The 20,902-nt window shown below is 41.5% G+C and overlaps 1 protein-coding gene and 1 long non-coding RNA gene across 3 annotated transcripts in view; one reads left to right on the top strand and one right to left on the bottom strand.

Annotated features, from left to right (window-relative positions):
- NR6A1 (nuclear receptor subfamily 6 group A member 1) overlaps positions 1-20,902 on the top strand; it is an 83,081-nt gene that overhangs the window by 5,131 nt on the left and 57,048 nt on the right. The window contains exon 2 of the mRNA XM_075170862.1: positions 317-376. Coding sequence (XP_075026963.1) covers positions 317-376 — 60 coding nt within the window. The remainder of the gene's footprint in view (positions 1-316; positions 377-20,902) is intronic.
- The window catches only part of LOC142091494 (uncharacterized), a 33,980-nt gene that overhangs the window by 9,975 nt on the left and 3,103 nt on the right, over positions 1-20,902 (bottom strand). Inside the window, exons 2-3 of one of the 2 annotated variants that reach the window (XR_012676825.1) lie at positions 9,922-9,951; positions 3,417-3,494 (exon numbers count right to left, since the gene is read on the bottom strand). This is a non-coding gene — a long non-coding RNA (uncharacterized LOC142091494). Of the gene's footprint in view, positions 1-3,416; positions 3,495-5,471; positions 7,533-9,921; positions 9,952-20,902 lie in introns of those variants that run through there. The other variant, XR_012676824.1, reaches the window with a different exon arrangement.

The following is a 20,902-nucleotide window of genomic DNA, read 5'->3' as shown; positions in this document are numbered from 1 at the left end:
ATACAGTTTAAAGCTGATATAATTAAGAATTTCTTTGTGCTGGAAATTGTTCTGAATAGATATTCTCAAACCATTGCAAGTTACAGATTACCAGTATGACTGCTCAGAAAAGTAGATCTGCAGATAACGTGTATGAGGTAGAAATATCTTAAGAGGGAAGGATGATACTGTTAAAATATCAACTGCTTTTCAAAGCAGCTTCCTCAGGTGATCAAAGATACGCATATTCAATTTAAATGTAAAAGAAAGTTTTCAGAATGAAAGACTTCTTGGTAACATGTACATCACAGCTTTCTCATTTTCACTTTCCCATTAGCTACAGATGTGGAGCAGATGAGTTCCTCCTCTCCTGTCCTTCCTATGAACTCCGTGGGCAGTAAGTACCCCTTTTCTTGCCACATGTGATAAGGTGGAATTTCTGATTCTGAGATAATCCAGAGATATGAATTCATACTTCATGGTACAGACTCTGAGAATTTTTAGAGCTAATGCTTACTCATGGAGGTGGGGATTCCCATATCTGATAGCTGATCAGATCTTTCTCACAAAAGTAGCATAGACCAGGTCTGTACATCACTATTTACACCAGCAGAACATAGGTTGCATAAGATCTTTTGCCACCAGAGATCTGTCAGTGAAAGCTGTAAAGTAGATGCCTGTATGTCAGTGATACAAACACCTGAGGTGCTGGTAAATTATGTTGACATAAAAGTATCTATCTTAAGTGTTTCAGTATTATAGTTGGAAATCTATAGCCTGGAATTTCTCTGAAACTGAAAGCAGTTGGTGAAATCCTCTTCAATTTCACTGTAACTCTTTGAGACTTTGCAAATCTGAGCTGCTGGACACCTAAACTAATATGAATTCAGATATTTCTTAATACTCCATCTCGTGGATGTGTCCAAGGACCAAACGCGTTTTGTCGGTTGTAATCCACTAGATGGCAACCAGTCCTTGTCAGACTCGTGGAAGTTACAGGCAGCAATTCAACACGATTGTGCTCATAATGGAGGGGTGAGCTCTGTGCAAATTTCTCATCTAAAGCAACTTTTCATGTCACTTTTTGGAAACCCTCTGGATTTTTCAAATGTGGCAGACTATTAACTGACAGCTTATTTTAAAAATAATGCTCAGATATTCAGAACTGCTAAATGCCTTCCAGAGTCAGGACACTGTCCTTTCCACACATGTCATCATGCTGATGGACTTGCACTTACTTTTATTGGAGAACTTTGAAGCTTTGGAGAACTGTGGTTCCTCTACAATGGGAATATATGGTTCCTCTTTATAATGAGAACAGTTGTGTGGAATTAATGCATAATAGGCTCAGAGTTGCAAATGTGTGTAGTTATTTGTGTGTTGATTAATAAAGCACACTTTTGGAGGCATCTAGCTAGGTTTTCATGTAGTTGATCACTTATAGGGAAACAGATAACTTCACATGCGTATGTAGAATAATTTAAGTTGCTGTTTAGACACATGCATAGTTTATGAAGATATATTGGCTAATATTCTGTTGAACCTTCGTAGCCTGACAGCTCAGATTTACTGCATTCAGGCCTCTCATGCATTAAAAGGTACTAAAACAAAACTGAATTTTCCACGGTATTCTCACATCATAATGTATCTGCCAAATACTAAAAGCAAGGCTGTCTAATATGAACTGAATGACTCTCTCTTCCCTTAAATAACTGTATATTATTGCTAGTCTGAATTTGTCTAGCTACAGCTTTCGTGTCTGTTATCTTTTGCTAAACTGAAAAACGCTTGTCAACTTCTGTTCCCTATGAAGATATTTATATAAACTTTTGATAAACTAAATAAACTGAGCTCCTTGAGTTCTTTTGATGTCTTCCTGTCTTTTGATCGACCCTTCAGTGCTGGTGGGCAGGCTGGTGGGCTGCTGGGGTCCCGCCAGCTGGTGGAAGGGCCGGGTGGACAGCTGGGCAGCAATGTCCTTAAAGTGCTGCAGCAAGTTTAGCTGTTGCTGGCCTGCCAGAGCCTCCGGGTGTTGATAGATGAGCCCTGGCAATTCCTGCTGGGGCAGTTCTCAGACCTCTCCAGCCCCAGCTGTCCAACTTCTGTAGCAGTGGCAGCACTGAACGTGCCGGTGCTCAGCGTCATCCTGATGTGTTCAGTTTGGCCAATGTCCGGGGCAGGCGGCTCTGCGGGGTGGGGATCTCTGGTAGGGAGCGAACAGTTGGTGCCAGAAACATCTAAAACTTCCCAAGCATGGATTTTGAAAAATTCTGAACATGTCTGCTAACCTGTCTTCCCCTAGTAAGTTTTTTCCCTTGCTGTCTCATTACCAAACATGATTAAAGCAAAAAACTTGAGGATTTTCACAACAGAGTAGAAACTGAATTCTTAGGCTTATTTGTGCATCCAGAGCATTTGAGATCTGTGGAGTGTCTGCTTAAGCCTTTTGCTTGTCATACATTAACAAACAGGGGGATGGCCCCTTTACTGTAGTTTTTCCTGTTCGTCTGAAATGTCTTATTCAGAGTAATATTATTCTGCTTATTCAGCAGTAAAGATGAACACTTCTGTCAGGACTTGTATTTTGTATTTTCATTTGTATTTTCATGCAGGTGTATGTGGGGAAAACCAGTAGGCTGTAATATCTGTTTAAAATAATACATGAGTGCTTTCCTGTACATTATTTAAGATGCCACTGGAAAAAAATACAAATTGTGCACTCTCACTTTTAAATGAGTCTTCCAAACATTCTGACAAATTCGAAATTTCAAAGGCAAAATGTCAAACTGCATCAAAAATGAGTCATTTGTCTAGTTTTCATAATGTTGAAACAATTTGGCAGGCATGCTTTCAGGCTCTTCACTTTTATATTACTGCAATAAATTCTCTACATCAAACCACCATGCTTCCCAAGGATTCTGGTGGAAATGCTCGCTATGGGTGACTGAACAGAGCCCTTCACTGTCAGACCGGGGGAGAGGGGAAATTTTTGCTAAAGCCCCAGTTTTGCAGAGTTCAGTCTGTTTACTGAGTTCAACAGTTACAAACTAAAGCTGTTCCTGTATAACATTGAACAAGTTTAAGTCTCTTAGCAGAACAAGCAAACGGAGATGTATTTTGAATATGCACCTAATTGGAGTGTAAAAGGCACTAGTAAGTTGTTCTGACTTGAACTGTACCACAAGCTTAGGGAGACAGTTATGGTGTGATATCAGCACAGCATGTCTGAACAGGCTGCTTTAAAATAATCCCATAAGCAACTAGAGGAGGAAACAAGGCGTAAAAAGTGCTTGGACCCTTTATTGCACAGTGAATTGACTGCGATACCTCTGCTGAGCAAAACAGCATCCGCTTTCCCTGTTCGGTCATGCCCTGCCCTCCCCTCGCTGAGCACGGCGTTTTGGAGAGCGGTGGGGTGCATCGCAGGGGCCTCTTACCTTTACTGCAGTGTGGTCTCTGCAACTGCATCGCACTGTCCTGAGACAGCGGCATTGCTGGGCACAGGTATGTGTCATCTAAATCATTAGGAAAAGAAAGCGGAGGAGAGCTCAAGGGGTTGTTCTTTTCTGCCTCAAGGCAGTGCTGGTTACAGAAGCGCCTGATCCTCCCTGGAGACCCTCAGAGCAGGAGGGTCCCTGCCAGCGCTGAGCAGCCAGCTCCAGCACTGTCACTAGGCTTCCTCCTCCACGAGCTTTTCTGACCTGAATCTTTCCACTGTAATTGAAGCTTGCCCTGCCTGCCACAGCAATGAAGAATGCTCTCTGCAGCATCACCTTAAATCATGGAAGATTTTCTGCTTTGCCCCCTCCCGTTCCTATCCCTGTCAATCCGAAGCTGTGCAACTTCAGTCCTTTGTCATCCCTCACTGATCGCTTCATAGGACCCAGTGTTGTTCCACAGCTTGTCCCATGCGGGAGGAAGTTTCGTTTCCTAGAACCAGGTGAGGCTCATATGTAGGTTTACACTCTACTGATAGTGAAAGTAGAGATTTACCAAAGGACCATAAAGAGTAAGGTGTCACTTTTATTAAAATGGAGTTAGTTGATCAACTATTCTGCCCCTCTAAAAATCCCTGTGCAGTTCTTATGACTGCTAAAAGCATCATGTAATTCTTACCTAAGCTGGGTTAAATAAGATCACTGCAAGTTACCCAAATAACTTCTAAGGTGTCTAGGAAAAAAATTTGAAATATCTTTTAATCAATATTTAAAATAGTAGTAGCATGGTAGGGCTCCGTGCCTTCCAGTGTGTGTGGCTGGCTGGAACTAACTCGGGCTTCCCTGGACTTGACTCCACTGCGAAGCTTCCTGCTTCTGTTGGGTGACTACCCTGGGTCTGCTCTGCCCTGCAACTCCTCGTTCGCTGATGAAGCGGCTCCGACACGTGCCTGTTGCCCAGAGCACAGGGAGAGCCCAAGCCCTGAAGGAGAGGAGGAAAGCGGGGTGGTGCAGGGAAGGGTTTTGAGGGAGAAGGACCACATCACACTGCAGAGTCCAGCGTGTTGTAAAGTCCTGAGGAGTATCTGTGATGAGAACGAGGTGGCTTGGGAAGAGAGACTTTGGGAATCTGGGGGAGAGGGACAGAAGAGAGAGGCTATTGTTTTCACCCACTGTCCTCTGAAATGCGACCCCCTCCCAGGCTGCGAAGGTTCTTGTTCAGTAGTAATGGGATGGCTCTGCTGTGTTACGGCCAGAGTGCCGTGAAGGATTATAATGATGCTGTCCACGGAGGTGGCTCTATTGCTATTGCTTACATGCTGTAAAACAAAGAATGAACTTGGCGGGTGGCTGAAACATGAACGGTGACGTGCGGCTAGGGCTAACACCTGATGAACATCTGTCAATACAGAAGTGCATTCTCTCTTTGCATTTCTTCTGGTATTTTTCTGATACAGATGGGCCCGCCTTGGCTTTAATTCCAGGAAGAAGAGCTGCTATAGTAGCAGCTCACTGTCATCTTTCAGCTTCTAAAAATGAAGGTTGAAAATACTGGGATGGAGGTCACCTGGCTGGAGGTGCTGGTAGAGTATAACCTCTGACAGGAGTTTGGTTTGTAGGCATGGAGAAACTGTCCTGGTGTGTTGCCTTTGCAGATCCCTTTTGCTGTGTGGCTAGACGCTGGTTTTCAGGGTTAGGAAGAGGAAAAGTGTCAAAAAAGTTACTGAAAGCCAACACCACAGCTTTACAGCACAAGTGAAGGTTTAACTTGAATTTTAGTTAGAGCATTGATATAAATGAATCTCCTGGAAAACCTACTTAATGATCATTAAATCATTCCTCACTTGTAGTCTGCTAGCTATCTTGTGTGCATTTGGGTCTTTTTTTGGAGAAATTTTTTTTTTACATATGAAGTTACACTTAATGTTCAAATTTGTAGTATACATGAAAATATTTGCAGTTACTGATAAAAGCCAATAATCTATTCACAGTCTTCCGTAAATTTGCTTTGCACAAGTAAAATTTCCTTTAAAAAAACACTTCAAAGCAAAAATATACCTAGTACAAGGTACTATTTTAATGTGCTTTAGTAAGCAGTACAGACTTGTACAGAAATGCGCCTGACAGCTGTTGATCAGGTTTCCATATTTAAAAAGAAAGCTTTTTGTATTCTTTATAAAGTATTCAGCATGCAAGCACCTTCTCTTGAAGCTGACAGGGAGGACTAACTCAGTCTATGCTTAGGACGGATCACGATTGTATTTTCCTGTATTTCGAACACCACCTCAGCAGACAAACAGACTTCGTAGACTCGTGAGGTCCAATGCACTGCACAAGTCTCTGGGGGGGCGAGGGGCAGGATCTTTCTTGCGCTGCTGCAGAAGCTCTTAGAATATCGAATTGAAGAGGAGCCTGTTCTCACAAAAGAAGGTGCCTGGAATGCTTCATACAGTCAGTACGCCTCAAAAAAAGCTGTGTTTGTGCCCTGTTATAATGTCTGCTTTTCTACAAGGAATACTTATTTTATCCAGAATTTACTGCTCTTGAGATGTTAATCTTCACAGTGGCTGTCAGGTGGCAAAGAGCACCCATGCTCGTGAAGAAGGTGGATGATGAGTCTTGAACTTCTTTGGTGAGATAATGGCAAAGCCGTGGACCTGCCCTACGCGGTTATGGGTAGGCAGAACTTGAATACAATGCTGCTTCAGCAAAAATCGTCAGTCTCTTTTCTTGCCAGAAAGACGCCCCGAGCTGTCTCTTAGCTAGCTGGTCCGCAGTTTGCATTCATTGATCAGTGAGTTGATAGAAATGAAAACCCACCGACAGCAATGAATGTTGATTGCAGCCATTAGATGCTAAGGATGTACAGCGCTGTTTCTTCAGACTGCTCCGCTGTTACTGTGTTTTCTCATGGAATAGTCAGTATTGCAGTCGTCTTGACCTCAGGACATACAACTATTTCAGGGCTTCTTAAAATCTTGCTGACTTCTAGAAATACACTTGCACAGAGAGAGTAGTAGAAAAACATTCTTCAATTTAGAAATTAAAAATATGATATAAATTGCCTTTTTTTGGTAAAGGTGACTTGTTTTGCTTGGTAACTCCACTTATACTACAGATTCTTGCTGTCAGGAATATCTGTTTCGTCGTTTATATGGTTCTTGACTCTGTGTATCCCAAGGGCTTGAAAACTGCACATTCATTGAACCTTCCTTACTCTTGCATTTAAATTATTTTCCAAAAATTCTCAAGAAGCACATTGTCCTCTAACTCAGTGAGGGCTGGGCCTCATCCCAGAAGTATTCACATTACACCAGTGTGAGAGACATCCTGCTCGAAAGCATTTATCATGTCCTCACCAAGTCTACTTCTTGGCTATCAAAAGAACTTCTACTGCGCCAGCACGTTTACCGAGGTATCCACTGCCGCTGACAAGTGGTTTATTGCTTCGAGCAACCGTTTCATATGGTGAAGTTCTGCGTGGTTCAAGATTTTTAGGCCTTCTTTATGGTAGGAAAGCTCTGATGGTGTATGTAACTATCAGCTGAACCACCTTCTGCTGGCATGTTTTGACAAAGGCCTGTTTCAATATTTTCATTCCACTAGGTCGTATGATACAAACATATAAAGATGCGAAGTGTGCTTGAAGGGAACAGTGTTAACTTTCAAGAGCCTGTGCTTTCTCTTGGTCCTAGACAGATATCTATTTTGTTAAGTGCTGCCCATCTGTGACCGTATACAGAAGTAAAATCATACGTTACAAGATCTCTTCTCCTAGAGCAGCCCAAGACAACATTCCCTGGCAAGTGCTTTGAGTCATTTCTTCTTTTATGGGTTCGGCAGTCCCCGAGGGGGAAAAACAACTGCCTGCACCCTTGTGAAGGCTGCGTGCAGTCCTACATCTAATCACCCAGACGGGACAGAAAGGTACCGTGTAGATACCGCTGAGGTGCCTGTGCGTTTGGCCGTCTGTTCCTTTGAAAGGAAGGACGTTTTCTTGCTTGCCTAGTTGTAAAGCAACAGCGTGAGTCGCAGGAGCAGCTGGACCTTGCTGGGAGGGATCCGGTCCTCGGCCAGCGTTCCCAGTGAGCAGCTGCTGAAATTGAGCGCAGGTTCCTGTGAGCAAAGGAATTGACATTCCAAAGCTTTTTCCAGCGAAGCTCAAGTTGCCAGCCCAAATGGAAAGGAGGTTTCCCTCCTGATCTGGCCTGTATTCTGCTATTTTGAACATACACCGTGCTCAGATTTGTTTCCAAGTATACCATATGGTGTGGATACGTTACTGCTTTTGTGCTGCCCATACAAAACCTTCCATTACTCTCAGATACTTCGCTTTGCAGAAATTCTGCTCTAGTATAAAGTTTTAATTTTTTTTTTTAAAGAGAAAACAAACATTTCTTATATACCAATTCATTTTTGGAGAAAGTAGAAGAACTGGAAAAACTCAACCTCTGTAGCTCTTAATATAATCTGTAAATCATGACCTGTTAATGGCAACCATATGTGAAAAACTATGAAGGTTCAAGCTTTCCATTTAACAGAGGGTTTGTGATAAACCTCAAGGTACAGTCAACGGTCGATGGTTTTTTCTAGTTCTCAAACTCACCGACAGCGTTGAATGTTCACTGAAGCTATCCAAAGATGGCTGTATACATGCGCTGTACATATTTTCCATGCATATGTTTTCCATAGACTAGCAGTGGAAACACTGCTGAGGACTGCACATTCTTTATTGTAAAGTCTTAAACTGCAAGTATTTTAATTACGAAATGGAACCATGAGGACTAATGAATTGCAGAAGTGTAACACTACAGTTATGGATGCTAAGTTGACTTAGTGTTTCTTAAAACAGCATTGAATATATCGGAATTGCAGTGAAAGCGCCTTTCCTCCCGTGGATATGCGTATTCTAAACAGATATGCTAAGGGTGCTTATAATGTTTCAAATTTCTGTATAAAGTTGACTTTAAAAAAATAAAAAAGCGGGAGGACACCCATAACTAAACCAACAAAAGTGAGAGCAGGAGAGAATCTATTTCTTACCGGAGTACATAATGTCTGTTCATATTTCTACAGCTCCTATCCCCTCTCTTCCTGACCGTGGGCTTTTAAAGGCTTTATCTGTGCCATAGCTTTAAGGCGTGCAGATTCTCAGCAACTGCTCGGTTGAACTAAGGTGACCCTTCAACGGCAGGAACATCTCGCCGGGCAGAGCTGCTGCAGAGCGGGATGGGGATTGGTCACGATGCTTCTTCAGTCGCTCGATTCCGCCTGGATTAACCTGACCCTAGAATGTTTTTCGTATTGGCTGTAGCTGGGACGATGCTCCCAACCTGTCTGTCGGGTAGGCAGGCAGCACTAAATACGCTTCACCCCGTCATTTCTTCCCTCTGCTCCGTTCCGTGTCTGATACTGTGAGCTACTGAGATGATGTGTCCCTACACGCTGCAAGAAACTTGCAGGTAAACCCTCCAGAGCCGTCTGTGGCAGCTGAAAGCATGAAAGGGCATCACTAAACCACCAGTGAGTTCGTATGCCATGGGCAAGTTCAGAGAGGCATTTAATGCTGGACTTGTGTTCAGAGTCAGATTCCTCCATTCCCTGTAGTGTAGATGGAGCAGCCTGGCGTCCAGGGGTGCGGGAAATCCTGCCCACTGCATGAGAAGTCCTTCTGATCCTCAGATCATTTTTAGTATGATCTAGAACGTTATTGGAGGAGTTTAACTGCAAGTTTTAAACCCAGTATGTAAATGTCTGCCTAAGAATGTACTGGTTAGAATAAATTAATTGCATTATCTCTCCCCTGAAAAGTGGAAAAAGGGATTTATTCTCTTTAAATCTCTATATTGTGTCTGTCTAATTATCTTCACTTTTTCCACCTGGCTTGCATGGTTTGAGAGAGAGGAATTATTTGCAGCTTGTTTGTTAAAAATGAAATCTGCAGCTGTATCTGAAATAACTTTGCTGTGAGTGAAGTGGAGCCTAGAGAGCTAGCGGGAATAACCTATCACTTTAAAATTCTGGAGACTTGCTTTTAATTCAGAGTATCTTCTCTTGTCGTAGGGACTGTTAAGTGGCTCTCTGAATATCTTGAGCTGATACATGTAACTTAACAATAAGTGTATTGTCTAATCATAGAATCATACAGGTTGGAAAAGACCTCTAAGATCATCGTGTCCAACCGTCAACCCAACACACCATGCCCACTACACCATGTCCCTAAGCGCCTCATCTACACGTCTGTTAAATACCTCCAGGGATGGTGACTCCACCACTTCCCTGGGCAGCCTGTTCCAAGGCCTGACCACTCTTTCAGTAAAGAAATTTCTCCTAATGTCCAATAAAGTACTTGAAACAATCTACTATATTGAGTAAGCTGTTTGAAAGATGAGCTTGCTCCCAGAATACAGTTTGTAGTCTGCGCTTAAATGGACCGATTTTAATGGCACCATTAAACATTAACTGATACTGAAAATCAAAAGAACTATCTGAAAATTAGTCTCACCTTTTTCTTGCCATCTTTTTGGAGTAGGAGCTGGTGGAAAGAACAAAGAAAATTTGTATTAATAACAAGCAATGCTCAGCCTCGAGTGTTAAGCCTCATGAGTGTCCCAGTGCGAAGGGTATCTACATGTGGTAGGTATAACATAAATCAAGGAAACTAAGTTCAAGTCAAGCATGAAATTTTGGTTTCAACAAACCAACAGTGTGTTTATATTTAAACTACATTGTGAGAGAGGCTTTTTCCTCAATTCACTACTTCTTCCTCCTTTTGTATCTCTGCTGACCTTTGACTTTGTACTTTCATCTTCTCATTTCATGATTTGAGAGCTTGAATTTCTTCTGAGTGTTAAAAACAAACTGTACATGTTATTTCTATAACCTGGCTGCACACTCCTTCCCTCTTGCAAAGTTCAAAGCTCTCCATCAGCTAGGTTTTTGGACAGATTCCGAGATGATAAAATAATTCTCTGGAAACTGTAACTGGGCAATATGTGCAAGGCTCAGGATAGACGAAGATGAAATCTTTACAACCATTCTGTTGTTGGAAGTTTTACCTCCAGAACTGCGTACAAAATCCACATTCTCTTTTCACTCTCCAAGTCCTTTCTCTCTCTTGGGGTATGTGTGTACACATATACATACATACATATGTATATATCTATATAGTGTGAGGAAACTTAGAGAGGATTACCCTGTTACAGCAAGAACCATCTGAAAACTACAGTAGTGAGTGCTACCAGCACGGAGATGGGATTTCTCTTCCACATAGTCCTAGCACTTTCTCTTCTTATTGTTGCTCAAGTGATTGCCTGTGTCTTATCACAAAACAGGTCATGTCATTTTCCATCTATTTTCTTCCCTCTTTTGCTTCCCTATTGAAGTGTCTTTATGCTTAACGGAAGCCTCGACAGTGGGGAGCAAAGCACCCGCGACAGCTCTGAGCTGGGTGAGCAGGGGGCAGTTAGAAAAGCCTGTACTCAGTGACTGTTGCCTGAGCCTACTATACAGGAGCTTTTGTTCATTTTTTTGCATTAGCATGGCGGAACTGGTAAGATGCTGTTACAGTTGTATTTTGTGGCCTGCTTGGTTTGGTCTGACTCGCCTCAAAAGTTATTATCTGCACTGAATCTTCCTCTCGGACTTCTTTTGCTTAGGAAGCACTGAAACTAGCCCATAGTTGACAGTTGCCACCTCTATTGTTATTGCTTATTTTTTATTTTTTGCTGTGGAAAAAGCATTAAGTGGACCCAACACCTTCCCTAGATGCTAAAGGCAGTCAGCCATGGGACATGGGTCTCTGAAAGCCCGACTGTTAGCTCTGTACATGGAACACCTTATAAATTGGAATCCCTGTGAGGTTCATTAGTATAATGACGTGAATCAGGGAGCTAATGGATTGCTACAATGAAAATATTGTAGATTCAGAGCACACAGGGTTTTCTTTCAACTTACAGTGGAGAGAATGGGTTTCTGTATGAAGAAAATGGTTTCCTCAAAATATGCATACAAACCCTGAAACCGTGTTAATTGTCTGAAGTATGGGGCCAGGATTTAGTTAATTTTGTGGATGTTTCTGGTACTCTGTGTATTTATGGTGCCTGCACAATTCTTTCACCCTAATGCAATCATTCTATTAGTTCCTCACAATAAGGCTTTTATTGCTATCAGGGCAGGAATCCTAACAGCACTGCCCTGAAGTGTCACTAAATAAATTTAACGTATTCATCTGGCAGTAAAACAGCTATGCTTCCCCTTCCACCCCCCGTGCTATAGCTGTGACTCTTACGAGGGAGGTGTGCGACCTCAGCGTATGGAAATCAGGGCCCAGATTGTGCTCAGCACGCGACGCTGTGTTAGTGCCTGCCTTGAAGCATCCATGAAAATGCCACGTGCAAGCATGCTTACTTTGTCTGTAACAAGCTTTAATTGTACTACAAAAATGTGTTTTCTTTGTCGATGTAAATGACTTCAGCAGTGTAAGCATGCAAATACACCTCGAGGAGACAACGGGGAGACAAGAGGATGTAATCACTGGCAGTATTTTTAGTTATTGCTGCTGTTTCATTGAAATTTGGGTGAGTGTTTAAGTAGCAATGCCATGGCCAAACACTTCAGATTCAGCAGTATTCTACAGTTGGCATTGGAGATTTTTTTTTTAACTGTCCAAAAGCTCCTTGGACTACCACTTGACACGTCTTGGGACTATGTGAAATCAGGGGACAAAGTTACCAGTCTGTTCCATTTGCCCTTTTAGAACGTAGTGCTCTGACGGTGATCCCAGAGAAAATAAATGCAGAGCTCTTCTGGGATCTGACAGAAATGCAGTTAATACCAGTTTCCAGCAATTTATGGAAGACTTACCAAGTTATTTTGATCTCATTTTGAGTTGACCAGCTTGCTTGTGGATGCAACATACCCTAGACTTTTGTAAGGTGTTTGACTTAATGCTGTATGACAACTTAAACTGGTATGATACAAATTTGCTGTGGCATTTGTTAAAAGGATTAAAAAATGACAAACGGGTAGGTCTCAATGCAATTCTGAGAGGGAACTTGATCGAGTTGGTGCGGACTGTTTGCCATGTCCTAAAACATTGCTCTTACTGGGCTGGGAGAAACATAGCATCAGGCGTTAGGAGGTTTGGGGGTTTTTAGACAGAAAAGCGAAGGATGGATTTTAACACAAATCTGGATCTCTACATAAATCAAGCGTAAATGAATGCTTCGGATTAGTCAAATGCAAAGTTACATGTTTGGGAACAAGGAATATAGACCATGTGTGAACATAAAGGACTTCGCTGTATGACGCGGTACTTGCTATGGTAGATGATTAACTGCATGTGTGTGCACAATTTGACTTTTACTACTGTGCAAACAGTGAAATATTGAGTAGGAATAGAGGCTGTTGCATCTGCGTTTAGTTCTTCTGTAACTGCTGAAATGATACAGGCTGCCCTGAAGAGATCACTGAGCTGAACAGGCTTCTGAAAAGATGACTGGAGACCAATTAAATGATCAGAAAGACTGTCGCCAGTAAAATAAAGTTCTCTGAAGTAAACCAGTGAAGGTTAGGGGGTTTTGTCCTGTCTGTTAATATCTTTACCTGCACAAATGAGCCACTTAGAGCACAGCAGCACTGCCCTGGGCTTGGTAACGGGTCTGGTTTTGCAGGGGGGAAGCGGAACACTGAAGTTGGTTGTTAGCAGGGAAAAATGGTTTGACTTGCTCTTCAGAAATTTGATGTGTGAACTTCTGTTTCAAGAGCATATGGAAGAGTGGAAAGCTTTTTTTGAACTACAAGGAGGTGATTTTGCAACAAAACAAATTATTTTATATTATATACTCCTAGTTCTTGGAAAATATTGGACTCAGCAAGTGATTTTAGCAGAAAAATAAAATTACTTTGGTTTTGATTCTTTTTGCCAAACTTTATAGTATTTTAAAATAAGGCATTTATGAATGAGCTAGTCTGGATGTCCTTGCAATCTGACATCCCAGGTTGAGTAATCAGATGCCCTCTAATTTTTTAAGCACTTCCCTGAACTCTTTCCAAGCCACTGAAATAGTGAAATAGTTGTATTTTTTAAACAAAACTTATTTTACCTCTCTAGAGCAAACACACAAGCTCTCGGAACCAAACCCTCCATCTCCTGTTACCTGCTAAAGGCAGTACTTGTCAAATTTGCTTGCAGTGAGAAGGGCAGCTGGGGCTGGAAGACATTGCCGTGGTCTGAAGCTTCCTTGCTGACCCACTTACACAGGAGTGATCGTACTGGATTAGACTCCAGCTCGCTATCCTGTCTCCAAGGTTGGTTTTGTGTAAGGCGAAGGGATCAGACGCACAATGTCGCGAGACCTGCCTGCCTCTTCACCAGATTCTCCGAAGGACTAAGTACAGTTTCACCCAGGCAAATGGGGGGAGATAAGGAGCTTCTGCAGGACCATAACAGCTTTCCAGCACCTCGAGGGTGGCATAAGGGATGTTCTTCTGAGTAGACCCAGCAGGGATGGTTTTTGGAACAAGCTGCATTTATGAGCTATTTGTACCTGCAGCGTACCTGGAACAAAAATTACCTCAGCCCAGGATGTCTTAATAATAGCGTATCTTCATCTCATTGCACGTGACTTCAGAAATTGTCTTTGTTGGGAAAAAACTACCTTGGTGTTTGGGACCACTATTGAACTGTAGCTGCTGGCTGCAATCAATAAAGCAGTTCTGACTCTAAAAAATCAAAACAGTGGCTAATGGATGTTTAGAAAAGGATACAAGGGGAGAAACCTGCATATTTCCTACTAATCATGTCCTGTCTTCCAGACATTTTTCAACACACACAGAGACTTCTGGAGACAGGCTTCTGTGCATTCAGTAACCATGAATGCATTTTTCTTGTCATGAATTTGCACAGCTTCCCTGTGAACTTTTATCCCCCATCTTTTTGCTATGAAGACTACTGTCTATACTAGATTCATCATTTTTAATAGAGAGGAATCTCAGGTGTCCTCCTGATGAATTCCTGCAGTTGTACTACGCCCTGACACATCTAATGCTGGGTAAGCAGCTTCTGTAGATATAAGTAACGTTGTCTCTTTTGGTATATCAAACATGCTAATAATTCTTCATCACTGAAATACTGCAATGCTCTAGACCTAGGACACTTTATATTTATTATAGTGGTGAATTTAGGATAAGTACTTCTGCAAAAGATGCTCCTATGCTGACTGCTCTTGGCTGGCAGCTCTGTGTCTCTGAAGATCAAAAAGATTTCCCATTAGCTGTGAATTCAGGCATACTTCCCATGCCTCGGTTTCGGGAAGGAGAGAGATGATCCTAACTACAGATGATTTTGTTACTAAGATTGTTTTCTGCCTGTTAGCGTTTTAGAAATTATTGGCACGGTGATCAGTATGACAGTCGTCTTTGCAAAAATCAGTTTTTCTGTTGTAGAGAATTGCCTTTTTGCTCTGAGATTGGAACAGGTGGACTGGGCCAGGCTTTTTCAGGGTAGGGAGGACAGAAAATGCCTTCTGTTCTCATACTAGTCTCAGCAGTCAAACTGAGATTCCCTTGTTATTGTTTCTGAAATGTATAATGTAGCTGGAGATAATAACGTTAAAGAGAATCCTGTTCTTTGGAATTAAGGTCTCCTTTGTTTTTGATGACGCAGTGCATGCTGCAAAGCCTGCGTTGTGTGGGCTCATCCTGAGCGCGCTGCCTGCCCTGGTATGTGTGTTTTACATGGAATCATTTTAGTTTTTGATTTGAGATACTGAAGAAATGCCCAGAACCTGCGTGTGCAATTGACAAATATGGGAAAAATATCTTGCAGTCATCAGGAGAGAAATGTGAGGTATTGTTCTGTTTGTATGGCTTGATCTTTAAAGACCGTACTAAAACCGGATCCCTGCTGCAGAAGGGAGGGCCCCTCCCTGCGCAGGACGTTTCGCAGGTGGCTTCCTGCGGCTCCAGACCAGTGACACCGCCCCCGTTTAACGGCTGCAGCGTGCTCGTGTTCAGACTCCGATCATACGTAACAATACAAAAATACAGATTTTTTTTCATATGCTAATTGGGACTTTTATATTTGACTCACTGTTTGGAATGTTAGCGATTCTAGCTGGATACAGCTTAGGTTATCTGCTTGGGAAGCAGTATGGATGGAGAGGGATCAAATGAAGGATTTGCTTTTCATAATCATAATGTCTCCTCCCACTTCATTGACAACTGTCCCTCTGAAGATAATTAGTTTCTGTTTTTCAGCTTTATAATCCAACAATTCTCATCTGATAGACTTCAAGATTTGGAGTTCTTCTCAAAAGAAACACCTCTAAAATCTCACTTTTTGGTTCAGTTTTGGCAGCATGGCACCGCCGGGTCAATTTTATGCTGCCATTTTGTAAGTCTCCATTTCTCAGCACACTCAGTACAATAAAGATTTTTACTTCCAATAACTGTAAATAACTGCAGCAAAGAAAACGATGTTACAGTGACATTGTAATGAGCAGGAAAAAGACAGGTGAAGATCCATCCTATCATCTTCCCCATTCTCTTCCTCCCAGCCGTTGTGAGATTTCTTATCACTTGCCAATGTCTGGCTTAGCTGGGAATGCATTATTCTTTTAATGAGAAGTATGTCTTCCTCGTGAGCCGAATGGGTGCTACACACAAAAAAATTGCCCTGATCTCACTGAACTTTTGCGAGACGCTGGCTTCCCATTTCCTGGGTTTGGTTACTCCCGTTTAGTCACAGCAGGTACCACGCGGCCTCAATGTATAGCGCTCCTGGCTGCCAGGGAAAAATGTAACTACATCCTACGCATGGTCTAACCCACACGATGGATGAATTTCCACTATGTTTCGTCGTTGCTGTTTCTTCATGTTTTCGCGCCAAATTCATTTAGCCTTGTTTACAAATGATCTAAACTACACCGTGCACACACGGCGTTGACTTTAGAGACCTTCAGCCATATTTCTGTGATGCTTTTCTTTCCAGTGCTTATGGCTGCTGCTCAGGCAGAGAGCAGCGGCATCTTTGTAACTTCTTCAGGTGTTAAAATTTAAAACAGAAGTATATTCAAAGACTCTTGGAGAACAACTAAGTATGATTGGGGGGGGGGGGGGGGGAAGGCTCTCTCTCATATCTGGTTACCAGGCAAATATTCTGTTGGAAGAAAGACTTCCTTCCCTCCTCTTATATATTTAATTTCTTTGCTTTTGTGTGCTTTTAAATATTGGATGGATGTGGATATGACCCCCAGGTGAGCAGGACTCAGCCATTCTTTTCTGAATTATACATTTAGCCTATTTAAATGCAGCCATCATGTGAAACAAAAAGGAGAAAATGTACTTACATTCATTTAGAAGAATGATCTTTGGATAACGTCACCCAAATATTGCTGGGTTTTATCTTGCCTATAAAATAAATTGGTCCCAGTGTGCTGTGAGATGCACATAAAAGTTTGAATATTAAAGCAGTATAAAATTCAGATGACTTGGTAGAACTGGCTTTAGAATTTTGAAAACACTGGAACAGATTTACTAAGTACAATTTATGAGGGAGTAACGTACTGGAGATTTTAGTCTGTGAATCTCAATCTATTGGCACCTTTTTTTTTTTGTGCCCTTTTCCACCGCTGTTTGATGGTATACCTGCCTTTTCTCCTGGGGTGTGATGAGAGCACAACTGTTCTAGATGCGTTTTGTACCACAGCTCTCACAGCATAATAAGCCAGAGAAACTGATGATAATTCTAAAATTTGGTTGGCGTACTGTTCTTTGAATTGCGGATTCAGCAATCACTTTGTTACTGTTACAGTTTTCTTTTTACAATGAACTCATTGGTGTTTAGAAAATATTTTCTATTATTTTAAGATACACCTTCTCCCCTTCCCTCTCCCAAATACTTACACCAACAAACTGGTGTGTTTGCATGACCTGTGTTGCAATAATTGCTTTCTAACCGGAACAATTAAGAGCGGTGAGAGGAGAGGAAATTTGTCATAAAATGTTCCAAATGGAAATCTGCTTTTATGTGGTTTCAGAATGACAACCCAGAAAGCATAGGTGGATACACTGCAATAGTGTCAAAATTCAGATAGCAAAATCTTTATACTCAGTAAGTAAACACCAGAGGTTTAGGAGGGAGGTCTGGTTCTGCTCTCAGCCTAAGCAATCCAAACCAACTATCCTTCGAGGGCACCACAAAGCTCACACAAACGAAATAGCCTCACTTTACTCAAATATTTCAGTATGTTCTTCATTTCCAAAGTAGACTGCAGAAATATTGCATCTATCCACTGGTTACTGAAGGAAAAAAATGAATTAAATAGGGCAAACAAAGCTTGAAGCTAAGCTATTATGTATTTCAGATTGCTTAGTATTTGGCATGTGGACCAAATGCTTTAGATTATAAGGCATAAGCCTTTCAGAACCTTAAGTTATTTTAAAATTAAATGGATGACAGGCACAGGTCTGCTGCATGGATTTGATTTTCTTTGTGTCTTAGCAGAAGTAGTAAGCAATGTCTGTAAGTATCTAATAAAGCTATTTTCTGCTATTATAGAGAGGTTTACTATGAGAAACAGAACTGAGACAGTACCACATTTTCAATAAAACAAATTGAACAGATTCTCAGAAATCTAGGTCACAGTAACAGATGACCTATACATGGTCCTAGTTTTTGATGCAACTGTCTAATCTGCTCTGAGAGTACTAGCCAGACATCATTCCTAATTGACCTTGATATTCAGTGAACAGAAAGAAAGCTAAAGCCACATGATATTTAAATCTTTAGCAGAAAAAAATATATGGCAAACTTGAATGCATTCTGTTTTATAACTGGAGTCTGTGTTTGTCATGTGAACCTTGTGTGCAGACATGTTGATCATCTTAAAAATCTGAATTTCAGACTCCACCTAAAGAAATAAATCTGAATACAGATAGCCATTCATAACATCCAGTACCACAGGAGACTTTTCATGTCCCCTGTATAACCATACTTTGTAATGCACTGCCCTGTCAGACTTCCCCAGACTTTCTCATGAAGGTGTAATGTTCTCTGGCTAGGTGAGAGCTCCCTTGTTCCCTTGGACTACTCAGTTCAGCTCGAAGCACAAGACTAGCGATACCCAGATTTAAGGCTCTGTAATTATGTAAATGGGAACTGCTGACACTCCAGGGCACTGGCATGCGTGCAGCTGTAAATGTAAGTACAACACGGGAGACTGGAAATTACAGTATGTATGGTTAAATCCTGACCACCTCCGTTTATAGACCAGGCTGATCCTTTCTGTTCATGGCATCAGACTTTAGATGTAGCGTTATTTACAGAAGGCACTACGGACTTTCTACACGTGAGAGGAGACGGATGTGTACTTTTGTGCTAAAGTAGATGTATGGCCTGCCAGTAAGCCCAAAAGAAGCTAAGTAGTAAAGCCTTGAATGCTTGTATGACAAGATACTCTTCAAGGGAACTATAAACTGATTTAGGTTACTGAATTAAGAATCAGTAAACGTATACCACTAGGAATGTTTCGGATTGATAGCCTATAGTTTCCTGGACCTCACCAACTCTGTTTCCGTGCGCCTGTATTTGGCAAGAAATGTGTGCGTCACTTCTGAGGTCCATCACGCCTAGCACTAGAGCCGCCATCGGAACGCAAGATGATGTCTACCGTGCATCAGAAGCAGCTGTGAGTTGTGCTGCGGAGGAGCCCCTTGTCAGCTGATGGCAGGGTCCCGTGGGGAGACACGTTAGCGCACCGCGCGCCGCCCCGTGCCCGTCCACTTCAGCACGCCCGCCCCGAGCCTTCTGCCCTTCATCACATTTTGGCATCTCATCTCAGACAGTCCGGCCTTTTTGTGTCAAACACGGTTTAACCGCAGGTCTGCGCAATGTGGTGTTGCAAAACCAAACTGTGTACGATTGTAAGGCAGTTAAGATGGAAAATGACCTGCTACCGAGCAGGCAGAATTCCTGTTCTCAACTTACAGCAATATTCATTGACACGCATGGGCATTTAGGTGGCACAATTAATTGTTAATGCAGAAGAGTTTTTGGTATTGAGATGCAACACTTCAGTGCACTCAAAATTTGCAGTTTTATGCAATGGTCATTCATGGGGATTGTGTTCATTTCTTTGCATTATGGTTCAGGACAGCTGCTGGTGGTTCACACTATTTTCAGGCAGTACAGGGAAAGCAAGAATGACTGAAGTCTATTTAAAAAGGTGATGTCATCAGTCTGTATGTCAGTGTTGCTTCTTATGAAAAAAAAAAAGCTTTCATTTTATCCTTAACATAAAAATACCCGATTGTTGTCTTTTGAGTTCTTAATGTTTGAAACTTTTGGGTGATATTAATCAATACTGTGGTTTTGAAATGATTACAGCATCTGCTGGCTATTACTGAGATAAAATGAAATTCTTAAGATTCCACATTTTTTGTTAAATTGCCAAGTGTATTGCTAGATTTCAGCATACCTGATGCATTTTTATCGGCAACTAACCCTGTAATGCAATACTATATATTAATGTACAGTCACATTACATACTCATTGGTCTTTTGCATCAGCTGCAACTTCCAGGTCTGTTAGTGGTTAACAGGTTTCTTATTTTTGTGAGTCTTTATAAACTTTCTATTGGAATAGCCATAACTGGAGTTGGGAAAACTGACTTTTGATTTATCTATTATTTTTATATGCAGTTTAAAAAAACCGGACCTTTTCAGCATCCTTTTCTTAGGTGCATGATGGGATTGTTCTCATGTCCAAGCTGAGTATGCAGATGTTTATGGGGGCGGGTTATGTCCAGACATTAATTTTATGGCTATTTTGATTAGGCAGAAGCTCTTTTTGCCAACCTCTAATGGTCTGTTTTCCATTCAAAGTGATATGCTTAACAAGAATTCAAACTCTAAGACCTAATTGCAAGGGCAGAATTTAACTTTCCAGCATATTTTTTTTAAGGCAGCATTTTCAAGGGGTAGGTTTTAAAATCAGCCTCCAGATGAATACCAAGTATTAACAGACCTAGAGGTAACAAATAGGTTGCTGTATTTTAACAATACCACTGTATTTAAGCTTTGTAGGTAGAGCCGTCAATATCCTTAACCTTTATTAAAAATAATCTGTAATATTTTTGTCCAAAGGCTTATTTAAGGTAGGACCTTCTAGGTTTGTAAGTACCAGCCAGAAAAAAATTAAAAATCAAAATAGCTTGATTGGAATCTAGCCTGATTCTTATCACCTAAGTTTTACTGAGAAGTAATACACCCAAGCCATTGTACTGCACCAGGAAGAGAATTCAAGGAAATTATATAATTATTCAGACAGAACTGACTCCTCTGAGAAGTATTTTACATTAACATTTGTACTTCTAATGTTCTGAAATAGCAGCTGAAAATTATATGAGCTGGCCCTCACATATACGGATGTTTCGTTAATCTTACAAGTAGCACCTTAGAGAGGATTTCACTTTTTTCAAAAA

This window comes from Calonectris borealis, chromosome 21 (genome assembly GCF_964195595.1).
Source record: "Calonectris borealis chromosome 21, bCalBor7.hap1.2, whole genome shotgun sequence".
Classification (NCBI taxonomy): Eukaryota; Metazoa; Chordata; class Aves; order Procellariiformes; family Procellariidae; genus Calonectris; species Calonectris borealis.
Note: the sequence above shows the minus strand (reverse complement) of the source record. Positions and strands in the feature narration are given on the sequence as shown.